Source organism: Xyrauchen texanus, chromosome 38 (genome assembly GCF_025860055.1).
Source record: "Xyrauchen texanus isolate HMW12.3.18 chromosome 38, RBS_HiC_50CHRs, whole genome shotgun sequence".
In the NCBI taxonomy this organism is placed as follows: Eukaryota; Metazoa; Chordata; class Actinopteri; order Cypriniformes; family Catostomidae; genus Xyrauchen; species Xyrauchen texanus.
The window spans coordinates 34,029,728-34,045,479 of record NC_068313.1 but is presented as its reverse complement, the minus strand read 5'-3'; the positions used below and the strand labels follow the sequence as shown (position 1 = coordinate 34,045,479).

Below are 15,752 nucleotides of genomic sequence, written 5' to 3'. Positions count from 1 at the left end.
TGTTAATAACATCTGCCAGACAGTGCATCTATTTGCACCCCAATTGTCTGGTGGAACCACAGAAATATATAACAAACTAGACAATAGGTGTCGCTTAATTAGCGTAGGGTGTAAAGATGATGTGTAGTGTTGTCCAGGTCACCCTAGTTCGATTCCGCCTTGTTTTGGTGACCATGTTTTTTGGCAGAAACCATAGTTTTAATGCAATAAAGCATGGTGTTACTAAAGTAATATGGTGGTAATATAGCAACCATGGTTTAATTTCCATCATTTTACTACAAAATACCAAGATGAAACTATGGTTACTGTAGTAAAACAAAGGTTATTTTTCCTAAGGGATGGTTAAGGTAAGGTTTAGGGGTAGTTGTAGGGTGTCAGTGGGACTCTAAATAAACACACTGCAGTAATGCCCATTTACTGTGTGTTCATTTTTAAATATGGGAGCAAATAATATCTGCCACTATTTAGCATCTGCCATATAATAACGTACCTCTGAAATGTTCTTTGTTTTTATAATAAACACCAATTAGAATAATTTACAAATAACTTTGTTTTCCCCTTACATTTATAAAAAAGCACTTTGATTAACTAGCTAATTTTTTCATTAGCTCCACACAACAGCCCCTTTACGCTGTTGTTTACAATATGCACTCACCGAGCACTTTATTAGGAACACTATGGTCTTCTGGTGTTGTAGCCCATCCACCTCAAAAGTTGTGCATTCTGAGATTCTTTTCTCACCACAATTGTACAGAGTGGTTATCTGAGTTACTGTAGACTTTGTCAGCTCGAACCAGTCTGGCCATTCTCCATTGACCTCTCTCATCAACAAGGAGTTTCTGTCCACAGAACTGCCGCTCACTGGAGTTTTTTGTTTTTAGCACCATACTAAATAAACTCTTAAGACTTTTGTGCATGAAAATCCCAGGAGATCTGCAGTTACAAACATACTCAAACCAGCCCGTCTGGCACCAACATTCATACCACAGTCACTCACAAATCACTGAAATCACATTTTCCCCATTCTGATGGTTGATGTGAACGTTAACTAAAGCTCCTGACCCGTATATGCATGATATCATGCATTGCACTGCTGCAAAACGATTGGCTGATTAGATAAAACGCATGAATAAGTAGGTGTGTACAGGTGTTCCTAATTAAAATGCTCAGTGAGTGCATATTTATTTTACTTCATATATGGAACATATGTGGACTACAAATATATGAATTTGTCAGTGGACTCAGAATTGGTTACATCCAAGAACTAGCAAAACAGCTTTTAACAAGAGTGTTAAAATGTAATGCTATGAAGGTCATGAATTTTCTGTTCACAATAGGTGCTTTCACACATTCAGACTTTCTAGATTGGTATGTCTCACCACTGTCATGACTTCTTTGTTGCTCAGAATTGCACCAAAGACTTTCCTCCACTGTTGCACTTGTGTATATGGTTGAGTGACAAAGTGATTTCTGTACATTTAGCATCACTTTCTTATTTAGAAGTCATGAACAAGACAATGTAAAAATGCTGGAAAATCAGCTCCAGCAATTTGCCATTAATAGTTGTAATATTGCAGCAAAGTTGCGTATTGATCTATTGCTTAAGATTAACCGTTTGAGCAAGTTCGAGGAAAGGACACTCTGGCGTATCAAGTCTGTTGTCAATCAGAAATGTCTGAAGAAGCTGATGCAATTATTCGCTTGTGACTATCTACGTTATGCAGAAAACAGCTGTTCACCATCTGACCAGTGCATTTCCGGCAAATTACGGCATTTTGGTGCGGATATGTAAATGCTAGAAATATGGATAAAAGACAGAAACCTGTTGGATGTGTGAATAGCAGATCTACATTTACCAAAAAAGGTAATCTGCCAATTTTACTGATATGTAACAGGTTTTGTGTGTGAAAGTGGCTAATAAATACAAAAAGAGTTTAACCCAAATTTCTAAAATGAAATGCATTAAATAACTTTGATATGATTAAGGTGACTGCCAATTATATTTCTCCTTACATTTCCGGAACCCACCTGTTTCTTGCTTTACGTTTCCCAGCAACTGTTCTTCAAGGGAAGCTGCCGAATAAAGCGTCATCTTCCGCCATCAGTCTAAATCAGCCCGTGATGCACAGAAACTCTGGGTTCCCTGTAAAGAACCTCTAAACCCCTGGCTCTTGGCCACCACAATGATTTTGTGTTTTTAACTTCAGTGTTTTAAAGAGCGGTGTTTCTCATCTTGTGGGTCGCGACCCAAAAATGGCTCGCAGGTCTTTTCGGATTTGTTCACGGACATCATGGAAAGAACAATGCCAGAACAATTCTCACCATCTATATTTTTCCAAGGCACAAGAAAAGTTTGGCCGGCGAGGCAAATTTAATGATATTCATCGTTTTATATGCTTCTCATCTGAAAAGGAAAAGCAACTGAAGCCTGGTTTTTGAGCGAGTGTGCGGCGCAAGCCATCCCATTGGCGCAATTGGTTCTGTGTTTCCCTTGATATTGCGCAACAGACCAAAATATTGATGCGACCCATTTGAATTCCTGTAAAACATTTTCTAGTTTAAAACTCAATGGAGTAGAGATCTACATTTCCGCAGAACTCCCACAAGACCAGATTAGCTTTCTCGCGCCACAGGATTAAACTTCCGAGTTGAATGTGGGATCAGACATACTTCCAATGATTGATGTGCGGAAGCGGGTGGTCAGAGAAAAGCCTAAAAAAATCTGATGTGGACATTTTTTTGTTATTTTATGCATGTGCCTCAAATTAATATTTTGAGCAGGCTATTCAGGAAGTCAAAAGAGCTTTAGAAGAATGATAAAGAGCCAAGCATGGACATCAAAGGATGTGAATCTCAGACAGAAAAATTGTCAATTAAGTGTTAAGAAATCAACCTCAGGCAAGTGAAATGGGCATCAAGTCACACATCATCTGACAAGAGCAATAACAGAAAAAAATACAAATCTTCTTTGTGTACACTTGTATATTTGTATGGTTTTTGCCCCCCAACCACATGCAGGGTTGCGGGAATGAGAGAGTTTGGGAGGAAAATCACTGCAGGCAGAAAGCGAGTGAACATGAACATGTTTGGGTGTGAGATAGGAACTCAGACCTCTACAATGAAGGAAGTCAAACAGCTAGACAGTCTTGCCATTATAAACTAAACTGACGAGGACAAGAAAAACAACACTGTGCATGCGCAAAAATCTATTGGACATCATTTTTACTACAACTACGACAGTTGTAGTTAAAGCTTCTAAAAGTGCTTATGCTACTATATTTTCCATAACCAATTACTATAAATATTATGATTTATTTATTATTATTATTTATTAGAAAGACTAACTATATTGACCTAACCACCGTAATGAGGATCCATGGTCTTACCTGTGCTTACATGGCATTGCACTGTAAATATAAATGGCAAGTTCATGAAGTCCGTAACTCCAATACTTATGAACAAATAATGAATGAAGTTTTCCTCCTGTGTAATATATGTTCTGTTTGAATGTTGTTGTATATATGTAAATAAACTGGAAAATAAATATAATATGCTCATATAAACAAATATGTTCATCAACTTTTAGAAGGGGGGAGAGAAAACTTCCTGTATCTTTTGAGATCAACAAAAATTGTCACTTGATATATGCACTTTTATTTGAGAACCATGAGCAAAACTATTCAAGATTTTAAATTATTAAAAAAAAAAAAAAAACACCCAGGCTACATCTTTTTTTTTCTTCTAGTTTCTAGATTACATTTTTTGGGGTCGCCACTTGATGCCCAATGTAAAATCTGGGTTCCAGAGAAGAAAAAACCCCATTGAGAACCACTGTTAATGTGGATGTGCATGTACGCAAGACACATGCGTGTCATTTAAGATGTCCTTTATGCACAAAACAGCAAAAGATTAGTAGTCAATGTGTGATCTTGCTGAGCAAAACTCATTTCTATTGACAAACCCTTTAGCTACCCAAAGTAGAAAAACCCCATATACCAGGAATTGTGTTCATAGTGCCATCCTTTTCCAGGAAAAATAAAAACCTAAAATCTAATGTAGAACTGTTCATATCTTTCCAATTGCACATTTTAACAGACTCCGTTTCTTTGAGTACTATATATATATATATATATATATATATATATATATATATATATATATATATATATATATATATATATATATTTATTACACACCAACTTATTTTTTCTTTTATAATAGATATAATGTAAATACTAGGGATGTCCCGATACCATTTTTTTTTTTTTAATGAGTACTAGTACAATACTTAATTTTTGGTACTCACAGATTGTATTTCTTTTTTTTTTTTCTGAATTCCATGGTCAACAGTTTATTTCAATTTCCTCATAAAATGGTGTTTGAATAAATTAGTTAATTAAAACTATAACTCAAACATAAATGATAATTAATAACAATTAGTTTTCAACATACTTCAGCATTATGTTTTATAAAATTAAGTGCTTATATACAGAACCTCAAAGCACAATCCAAAATACAGCTTTGGAGTTATATTTTGTCAAATAAAGTGCTGCATAACAGAGCATCACAGATGTTAGATACTGCTCAAGTATAATACAATTACTACTGATCTATTATTACTATTATTATTATTACAACTTTACAGTAGTCATCATTTTCCCCAATAAATGTAGCTTTTATTTTGATGGCGCTTTTATTTTGAAGTGTTTCTGTGTTGTTTAAACCAAAGAAGGAGCTCTGACATTATAATAGCAGCTTGCAACTCTGGAAAAGCATGTCGCAATGTGACTCAAAGTGATTATTAAACCGCAAAAGGCTGCTATTTAATATGTACTCTAAATGTGCCTCGTGCAACAATGTTTACTTTAATCTACTACAGAGCATGTGATACTCATGGCGTTGTTTACCCTGTATGAGCCTTAAAAAGTTATGAGCTGCTGGCGTGAGCACAACACTGTCTTCCCACATTTACAAGCGCTCACATTTGAATTACATGCAAACTATATATTCATCTCATTAAATAGCAGCTTTTGCGGTTAAATAAACTTACTCGGACATATTGTGATTTTAATTTGTGGGTTCAATGTTTATAAACATTCTGGATGTAAATACTGAGGCTAACCATTATTTAATTTTGGTCAGATATCCAGAGGTTATGTTCGATCTTCTATTCTCAAGATGTCAAGTTAACTTTCATTACATTGAGAAAAACAAGCCATGATCTTGAGAATACAAGACTCATTGGGCTTCCATATGTTCAAATTATTTGTACATTATTTTGTAATGCCGGTATGAACTTGAATTTGATGTACAACTGTATTACTCCAGAATGCAGTTCTTTTCTCTCAAATTAATCGGTGATTAGTATTACCACACGTCTTCTCGCAGCTTCAGTTTCATCCAGAAGATAAAAAGACATGGGGATGGACTCCAGTTGAAAGTATGAACATTCAACAAGCTCTCATTCAAGAAATAAATTTTTAACCTGCCTTCCACACAAAAACAAATTTAGTCTGCAACTAGGGATGGGCATTTGGGTCATTTTGTCTACTCAAGTACTCGGACTAATTACTCTAGTACTCGTCGGGTACTCAAGGGGCAATTACATGTCCATAACAACATGTCTGACAAACGTCTATGGCTGCTGCATTGTGTCTGGTTCCAGTGTATCAACTATTCATTATTAAAGGCTGCTATAAATTAATCGGTTACAAAATGCACAAAATGTATAATATAATATATAATGTAAAATATGGAGTGGTGGTGGCGTAGTGGCTAAAGCACAGGGCTGTTAATCAGAGGGTCCCTGGTTCGAACCCCACTGCCACCACCATTGTGCCCTTGAGCAAGGCACTTATCTCCAGGTTGTTCCGGGGGGATTGTCCCTGTAATAAGTGCACTGTAAGTCGCTTTGGATAAAAGCGTCTGCCAAATGCATAAATGTAAATGTAAATATAACGTGCGTCTGTCTGTTCTTCCTTCAGGTTACCATAATAATCTTTGTAAGTGCGCACCAGTTTTTTTTAATGACTGTCTGAACAGTATATTTTCAAATAACAGGAGACACCATAACATTGCGTTTTAATATGAGTGTTAAGTTTAAGTTCAGTTTTGAAGATGCTGCATTGTGTTCCATTCAACTGCGCTCTGTCCAGCTGTTTGAAACACTCGCCTGCTGTACACGGTCACATGCACCTGGTGTGTCCAAATGTTCGCTCTTGTGAGGAAAGCCGCAATGCTCTGTATTGTTGTTGCTGCGATTCATGAAGCATACCATTCAACTTGGAGTCGAAATTTCCACCATTCAACTGAGGAAAGTGCCACTTGGAAACTCGAGCGGAAATCTTCATTCATTTTGTCAAGATGCAGGTGTGTGTTACTTCACGCAGGGAGGTTTGGTCAGTGATAATCATTCACTTTTATTAAATAATATCCATTAACGAGTCAAAGTTCTTACTTTAAATGATAATAAAGTGTTTAGCATACATTTTACAGAGACATGTTGTCAAAACACAGTTAATTACACTCTTTGTTTTGATTATATGTAATGATAGCATTGCAGCATCGTATCAGTTTGTTTGCCATGAGAAGTCTCTGATAATCAATGTAACCCTCAAAATCACAACGTAATTGATCTCAAAATTACAAATTTGGCTCCCTCTTTGACACAATTGTCAGGTAATGTTACTGGATTTCGAATTAAGCGAAAAGTCACATCATGCATGATCACTATCGATCATTGTTGCCACGTCCAAGTACCAGAGTCCTCGAGTACTCGTGCCCATCCCTATCTGCAACTCTAAAGAAATTCTTCTTCTTCTTTTTTTTTTTTTTTCTAATGTAGTCATCTGGTCCAGACATTAAGCAGCAAACAGAGTATCAACACATTTGTAATCCATATCAACCATCAAAATAAATAAATACAGAAAAGCGTTAGTTTTTGATTCTACATCTCCTACGGCAGAAAATTAACAGTGTGTGCAAAATGTGCATCATCATGGACTGGCTACATCTGCATACATGCATGCATGCAAAACCTGGTCTACAGAACAGCGGGATACTGACAATATTGTGACAAAAACGGTCACTGAGAGTGACGCCACTGAAACACGTAAAGAAAATAGACAGTCATGACACTAACTTTGTTTTATTTTGTGCTCTATGATTCTTCATTTGCCAGAAATGATGGCAACCATGCACGAAACGCTCAGAGCACAGAAAATAACACAGAAACACTGTTTGCCCCACAAATGCCAAAGATATGACAACACAAGAGCAGAAAATCTGAACCTGACACTCAATACCTTTGAGGGGTTCCAAAAGAAACCACTCATATTTTACCTGTTGTACCGCTGGGAGTGCAGCTCCATCCCCCTGTCTTCCTTCAGGTCCTCCTGAGACTGGCACAACTGGATTGGTCAGAACAACATTCCACTCTAAAGATGGAAGATTGATTTGAACAGTGATGCTACTTAATAATTACAGTACATTGTCACAAAATGTTGAGTTTTCTGTTCATTACACAATCAGGAAGATAAAGTTTTTATATATAAAGGTGGGACAGTTACCTGATTTGAGTGTTTCAGTGTCGAACATGCCTCCTTCTCGAAGACTCTGGATTTCATCGGGTTTCACTTTATCCCAGGGGATGTAAGTGACGCCGCGCTCAACATCCCAAAACTTCTTAAACTCTGTCTTTATGCCCTTATTTAACGCCCAAGAGATCTGATCAAGGACAAGTTAAACAACAGACCAGTTGTAAAGATTCAAAACTGGCATGGGTGCTAAAGTTCATGCAAACGCAACATCTGGGACAAAACAATTCTTTTAAGAAATGCAAGTAATCCAAAAATAACAAATGACACATAATGACTATTGCATGAATGGATTGGTGTCAAGTTCAACGTCCAGTGTATTCATGTGAATAAAATAATAAAAATGTAGTAAACGGTTTAATGGTCATCACACAAAATATCTCGGACTGCAGAATTCCGAGAATGACAAATCAAAATAAAGTATTCCATACAGCCGTGTAAAAGGCAATATCTCTTATCAGGTATCTCAATTAAAGAACACAGCCACTCAACAGGAAGAGAAGGTTTGTCATGGCACCTTAATAGCTTTCTGGTTGACTTTGGCAGCCCCTCTGCTAAGTTTGCTTAGGGCCGTGTTAGCATCCTGTCTGTGTACCATAACGATGTATGCACAACCTCTGGGAGGAATCATCTACAGAGAAACAAACACATGTTAAAAAAAAAGCACTTTAACTGTCAGGTTTGCTTTTTTAGTACACAATAAACATAGTTAAAATCAGCAGTTGAAAATGGTAGTGACATCCAGTGGAAAAATCCATGCAGAACATTGAAATAATTTGACCTTTGAGTACTCTATTCCTTTAAGTCAAACTCCATTGCAGAAGAGATGCTAATATTACCTGCTGAAGCTTGGGGAAAATTAAAGTGAGTAACTTTTTCAGTGTTTCAATACTTCCTCCGATCACAGCTTAACATACAGAGACAGCCATAAATAAAGTCATTCGTAGGTTCATTTTCTCAAAGTCTCTGCTGTCCAATCAGACGCAACAACATTGACTCAACTAAAGGTGTAAATTGGGGGTGAGGCTATCTGTTTGATCAACAGCAGACATGGATATATTTGGAAGGCTGTTCGAAAACAATGTTTATTTTTTACATGCTGTTTGGTGGTGCAAAAATTACACACTTCAACTTTAAGCCTTATGTTGTGTTCTGGTCATTTTGACCCAGATTTGTAATTTTCTTTTCTTAATCCTATCGGACTAGAATTCCTTGAGTTTGTGATATGGTATCTGAAAACAAAAAAAACAATCTGGACAATTTTTTGGTTTTTTCACTTTGTTACACGTGTTCCTGGTCAAAAATTAATGGATTAGACTACAAAATATTAATTGTTTAGGAGCACCCCAATCATTTAGATGAGTGCATTTTTTTTTTCTGCAGGGAGTGCCCCACATTGGCCTGGTAATAAGCTCAGTTCAGTTAAATATATATATACATATTTTTTAAATATATTCTATAAAGGAGTACAAAACTGGTCATAATTACTAAAAAAGAAGTTAATAAAATATTTAATACAAAATATTGTGATAATAAATGCAATATGAGAGATTTATAAACAATCTTAGTGGGCTGGACATTTTTGGCCGAGAACACAAAATGAACACAAAACAAGGGTTAAATTGAGTTTTTCAAAACATATATATTGATCATACATCCTTCACTGTTGTGTTGCGAAGCTTTTGAGGATTCTCAAAAGGAACTCTTACACAGGTGCAAATGTATATAATATTAGCGAGGACAAACATGATCTATACGTACATTGATGGACTCGATCTGTCCAAACTCCTCCATCAGGCACATGATGTCCTGCTTCAGAGTCTTTTTGTCCAGCTGTCCAATCCATAAAGTAGTACTGCAAACTACAAAAAAAATAAAAACACAATAAGAGCGTGTGAAACTGAAGTGGGGTAAGGGGAGATTGATATTTCAAAGTATTGCGATATTTTACCTCACAAATCGCATTCATATTTTTGGTAAAAACAGATTTACACATTTAATTTGTGTAAGCGCACATTTAATTAATTCTATTTGACCAAATTCAAACTCTGAACTAGTTACAAATATAACTGCTCAAAGAACCGAAATCCAAGATGAAGATGAATTAAAAATTCGTAAAAGACTGCAAATCACAATTTTGAATAACTATACATAAAGAATTGCATTATGCAAGGAATCATTGACGACGGACTGTTGAATTGTTTAAAAATATTGGACACTCGAGGTGGTAGACACCGAAGCCGCCGCCAGGCGCCGCCATTTGCGCCATTTAGAATTTCAGCCGCCGCCAGCCAATAATTTCGTAAGCCAAATTGAGCCGCCATCTGATAAAGTTTGGCTGAGCCGGCTAGAATTATTTGCATCAAATAATAATTCTATCACATAGAGACATACACACACGAAATATATAAACAATACATGAGATCTATTTTCCCACTGGATTCATAACAGCGCAGTCTTGTGCCCGTTGCTACGATACACAGACTCACAGTGAATTGACGACCAATTAAAATTGCTCGTTTACCGTACAGAAGAAGCGATGCATGTTTTTCTCGCACTGAGGTGAAATGGCGGAAAGAAGCAAGCAAGGAAATTTTGATCTCACTTCTCACATACTTTCCTAATTCCTACTTACTTTTTTTTTTTAACTTAGGCCTACCCAGACTTTTGTTAAATCTTCAGGGCACGGTTGCACAAATACCTGAATCAAAGATTGATGTTATGAACCAAATATTCTGAAACAGAGAGATTTATAGCATTGAACGTGATATTACTGCAGTAACAAACCACCGTTTCCACATTGCTAATTCACGACGCATGCTTCAGTGTACATTGAAGTGAAATGTGCAAAACTTTGTCCAAAATAATACTGATAACAGTGTGTGTTTATATTAAGGCGAGACACGGCAGGCAAAAACATCGGTTTTTTTCTTACTGGTCAATTTTGAGATTTTTGGATATTTGTCTTCAATAACATGTCTTCTTTCAGACTTGTGGTGAAAAAAGTCAGAAATACACATTTATGTCTTTATTTTACTACACTTCGTCTGTTTGCGTCTGTAGATTTCTCATAAATTCAACAAAAGTTTACGTTCTTGTATAGGAACAAGAGACCAAGGAGCATTGGACTTTTGGCGAACCCATAGCAATACTTTCCCCACACTGTCCGCTATGGCGCGGTGCTACCTCTCCATTTCACCAGGTAGTGTGCCGGTGGAATGCATGTTTAGTTCCACTGGCCTACTGCTCAATGGCAAACGATCATCACTTGCTAGTCATCTGGTCATTGTATACTAAGTTATTGTATACAACTTAGCCTACATACATTTAGCCTAAACACAACACATTGTAGGCTATTTGAAAATGTTTAGTAGCATACAGACTAAAAAAAAAAATATGTACATACGTTGTGAAAGTAAAATCTGGTGTTTTCTTTATTACATTGTATTGCATTTTGTAGAAATATAGTGTAAGCCATGCATTGCTTGGAAATATTGAGGTCTAGTAAATCAGTATAACATAGACATCTGTAGACATGAAGTGGCAGCTTCAGCCATTTGCAGCTATGAAAAGTTTGGCGGCTGCAGCAGCCATTTAGGTTTTGGCTGAGCCGGCTAGCCAGCCAATAACTTCATCAGCCAGCCATTATTCTCAAAACAAATGGCTTCGGGCTCTACGAGGTGGTAATGCAAATGAGCCGGAGTCAATTATTCTGCTTATACCACGGTTACCACACCTTAAGACATCGTTCGGGGTTTTATTAAAAAAAAAATATATATAGTTTTTTTCTATATATAGTTTTCGGCCCTAAAACGCCCTTGTTAGTGGAACTACTTTCTTCCGCCACATACTCAGTGTCTTGCTTTAATACAGTCAGAGCATTCATTACTAATTCAAAAAGGTCACGTTAGAACCAGCAACGGATGCTTGCGCTGCTTTACTCAAGTAACAAGTTAGTGCGTTTGTGCATGTGTGTGAGAGTTTGTATTTGAGGTATCAAAAGAGCGAAACTCAGAAAATGAGAACAATCGCTTCTGGGATTACCTTTTTTTGTTGCAGCTCTCGTCAGAAGTAACATTGATTCAAAATTCCGCATATTCCTGTTGTAAACCTTAACAACTTTGTTTAATCCCTACTGAGATGCAGGAGTGCGCTGACATGACGACTCTATTTTTCTCTCACGGGTATGTTTGGTCCTTAAGTGTGCGTTACGCGTATAATGTGTTTCCTTGAGGGTTTTCCCACAGATATTTCAGATCATATAAAACTGTTGTATTGACCAAGTGCATCTTGCTTTAATACAGCTCAACCCTTCGTTGCCAATTCGAAAACGTCTTGTTAGAACCAGCAATGGAGGCTTGCGCTGCCTCTCCCTCTCTGTGTGTGTGTGTGTGTGTGTGTAAACGAAATGGGGGGGCGGGGGGTAGGGTGGTGTTTTACACTACAGCACACCTTAGAACGACCATCATCCAATCAGAATCAAGCATTCAACAGACCTGTGGTATAATATCATATAGTGACCTACAATATAATATCACACTGCAAGTTCCCTACAGAATCCCACCTTAATATGAAAACAGAAACAATACCACCAGTAGCTGGTTAACCTTCAAAATGAGAGCCAAGTAGCTTGGCATGTTTAGGGAAACTTCATTCAATGTATGGAACCATCTATAATCCTTACATGTTTTATGTTTTGTAGAATTGTAGTAAGACTTGAGGAAAAACCATATGATATTTAACGCTCACCACTCAGAGTTTCCTTCTTGATGGATGGAAGTCCTTTCTGTCTGCGCTCTCGATCTTTCTCTCTCTCCCTCTCCCTCTCTCTCCTTTCCTCCGATCGTGCACGTGGGGAACGTTTTTGCCTCTCTCTGGATCGGGACCGTGTGCGATGATGTCTTGAGTGTCGGGAGCGTGACCCAGACCGTGATCTTTGCGAACGTGATGCCAATCCTCTCCGTGGAGACCTGAAGACGCATGGCATTCAAAAAAGTAAATCAAATGAAAATCTTGCCTTCAGGAACCTTAAATTCAAGCACACCCTTGAGACATACCTGGATCTTGATTGTTTGTGTCTTCCAACTCTCCCGTCCCGAACTGTGCGATCTGTCTCAGCAGCTGAACCCTGAAATGATGATTCAAAGGCAAATGTGCTGATAGTCTGACTTTAATGCAATTAACTTATTCTAAATAAAAAAAATGCAAAAACTGCATTCTTAATGGGGTCATATTATACAATTCTTTTATTATAAAGTCCACTTATAGTGTTAGCAAAGTTTGAGTCAAAAAGAGACTCATTTTATTTTTTCACGGCCATTTTCAACCCTTTCTCTGACCATTAGAATTAAATGTGTGTTTTTTCTGCGTGTGAAACCAGTGATGTTATAACTGCTAAAGGTTTAGAGGTCTGTTCTGTACCTGTGGCTGATGGGTAGTGGGCTGAATGCTGCTGTCATTTTGGGTGCGAGGTGTGTTGTCTGGTATCTGCTCCCGAACTGTTGCTGAGAACTCCTGAAGCGACGTGGGTAACTCCTGAGACGCCATGTGGCCCTGCATCTGATTCTGAACATGAGAAAACATTTCCATGACCCAAAAGCATCAGTTATGCTTTCTATTATTTTTGGTATGCATTTACTCTTAAATCCTGTATATAAGAAAAACTGAAGCATGCGCACATGTAGTTGTTTACAAATAAATACCTGGTTAGCTATTTGGCTTAGAAGGTGTGCTTGCAGGGCTTGCTGTAATTCAAGGGGGAGGTTTCTGTATAACACAAAGACAGATGAATAATAATCAGCGGTTGTCTGAATAAGTTGGAATGAATTACATGTAACGTAACAGAACATCAAGGAATGAGTGTTTGTTGTGTCCTACATGATAATAGGAGCGGCAGGGGGTGGTTCGGATTTTTCCTCAACTGGTTCTGGTTCATCGTCATAGTCAAATCGATCCAGCAGAGACTAAGACATAAAACATCATACTAAAAGTCTGATACAGGGAGAGAACTGAATAAAAGGTTTTATACTGTGCTTATTCTTTTGTTTCAATGTGACCAAAAAAAAAAAAAAAAAGTCAAATAAGGCTGATCTTTCACATGTTTCATCCATTTGTAATAATATTTTACCACTTTTTCCTAAACCTGTCATACCCACCATATCGGAGGTGATACTGCTCTTATCAAAACAGTTCAAACTCAGCATCAAAAGCATCAAACTCAAACCTCAGGACTGTTCAAGTGTGGTACCTTAGCTAGTGATGTCTTCTGTTCAGTGGGCGGGGCACTGGGCTGAGAAAGCCCCGCCCCTCCACTTTGCTGCAGAGTCTGGAGCAGTTGTTGTAACTAAAACAAAAACATAGAATTGATATAGTTATTATTGAATATGACATACAACACAGCTGTTTCTACAAACTAAATATCTGGCAATGTTTGAAGTCACACAAAAAACAATATCTTTGTCAATATACAATATACAAAAAAACAACCAGTGAGCGGCAGTTTTGTGGATGAACATGCCTTGTTGATGAGAGGTCAACAGAGAATTGCCAGACTAGTTCCAACTGACAAAGTCTATGTTAACTCAGATAACTGCTCTGTAAAATTGTAGTTTGAAGAATAGCATCTCTTGATTGCTATTCTGTGATGCAAGTCCTGCACTATTTTGGTGGCACGAGGGGGACCAACACAATATTAGGCAGGTGGTTTAATGTTGTGGCTGATCGGTCTATATATATATATATATATATGATGCACCAAAATGAAAATTCTGGGCCGAAACCAAAAATTCAGGTTGCACTTGGCCAAAAAACTAAAATGAATTTTTTTTAAATACCTATTTTAAAATAGTTTTTTTGTATATAATTGTATTAATATTATACTTTACATTTCATGAATTTAATTAATCTGAATTGAAAAACTACAAATCAATAAAATTATCACACTTTTATTGAAAGTAACAACAAAATTAGACAGAAAATATATTATAACAATATCAAAAATATTATTCTTTATTCAGTTCTTTAACAATTCAATTTAACAGATTTTACCAATTATCCAATAAATGTAACATTATAGAAAACTCTAATGATATGCAAAACAGCAGTCAAGTAATGAACTTAGCAGCTCTAGGCTAGCATCTTGCAAATACAAAAAGTTTAAATATGCTACACAGTCATTTAAATGATAGCAACAGGCAGAACACAGAATGGCAGAGGGTCTCTATTCTGTTTATGTAAACGTATTTATACTTAATATAAAATGATTGTGCAAAAAACAGTGCAAAATGGCAGTAATTGAACTAATACAAAAATCAACTGTAAACGACAGATGTATCCTCAAGTGAAAAACAAAGTTTTGCAGGGCTAAACAAATTTTGATGTAATTGCTATACACAGGGCAAATTGGACTGCTTTCCATCTAAGTAAAAGTGTCAGGTTTCTCTTCAAGAACAAAAGTTGCTCAGCTTTCTGGCAACTCAAGAACATGAGATGCTGCACTGAATAGTCTCTCTCTCTGCTTTGGCAGAGAAATACATGCGTGCAATCAGCGCAAGTAATGGAAAGTGATCTTTGATCATGTGCAAGTAGTCAAGAGGATTATCGCGTTCGCAATATGAGCATGAAACGATCGACTGTGTTCCACAACTGCTTTTGGGTCCTTGAATAACGTATAAGGTGCGAGGAAGGGCACCCGGTTGACTTTCTGGTGCCCTCCTAGGGAGTTGGTGCCCTACGCAGACTGCGTAGTAAGCGTATAGGGAGCGGCGGTACTGCTTTGAAGTATTTCCACACCGCTGACATGGGCCTTTGCTTGGTAGCACCGTGATTATGATTAGATTGATCGAGAGTGAAACCTGAGCACTGAGGGGCAGGGGGGCATATATATCGGCTCAAATTTTCAGCCTATTTTCTCTTTCGGCCAAAACAGAAAATGCCATTTTCGGTGGCCGAAATTTCGGTGCATCCCTAATAAATAAATAAATATATATATATACACACATACATACAGTATCTCACAAAGTGAGTATACAAATCACATTTTTGTAAATATCTGATAATATCTTTTCATGGGACTACACTGAAGAAATGAATCTTTGCTACAATGTAAAGTAGTGAGTGTACAGCTTGTATAACACTGTAAATTTGCTGTCCCCTCAA

At 37.2% G+C, this 15,752-nt stretch overlaps 1 protein-coding gene across 2 annotated transcripts in view; it reads right to left on the bottom strand.

Moving 5' to 3' along the window:
• scaf4b (SR-related CTD-associated factor 4b) overlaps positions 1 to 15,752 on the bottom strand; it is a 46,883-nt gene that overhangs the window by 23,973 nt on the left and 7,158 nt on the right. The window contains exons 7-16 of one of the 2 annotated variants that reach the window (XR_007969018.1): positions 13,843 to 13,938; positions 13,473 to 13,558; positions 13,298 to 13,361; positions 13,017 to 13,160; positions 12,653 to 12,723; positions 12,345 to 12,565; positions 9,357 to 9,457; positions 8,113 to 8,226; positions 7,569 to 7,725; positions 7,342 to 7,436 (exon numbers count right to left, since the gene is read on the bottom strand). Coding sequence is in view for 1 of the 2 variants with exons in the window: in XM_052110188.1 (XP_051966148.1) it covers positions 7,129 to 7,436; positions 7,569 to 7,725; positions 8,113 to 8,226; positions 9,357 to 9,457; positions 12,345 to 12,565; positions 12,653 to 12,723; positions 13,017 to 13,160; positions 13,298 to 13,361; positions 13,473 to 13,558; positions 13,843 to 13,938 (1,362 nt within the window). In the remaining variant the exon portion in view is untranslated. Of the gene's footprint in view, positions 1 to 4,342; positions 7,437 to 7,568; positions 7,726 to 8,112; positions 8,227 to 9,356; positions 9,458 to 12,344; positions 12,566 to 12,652; positions 12,724 to 13,016; positions 13,161 to 13,297; positions 13,362 to 13,472; positions 13,559 to 13,842; positions 13,939 to 15,752 lie in introns of those variants that run through there. The other variant, XM_052110188.1, reaches the window with a different exon arrangement.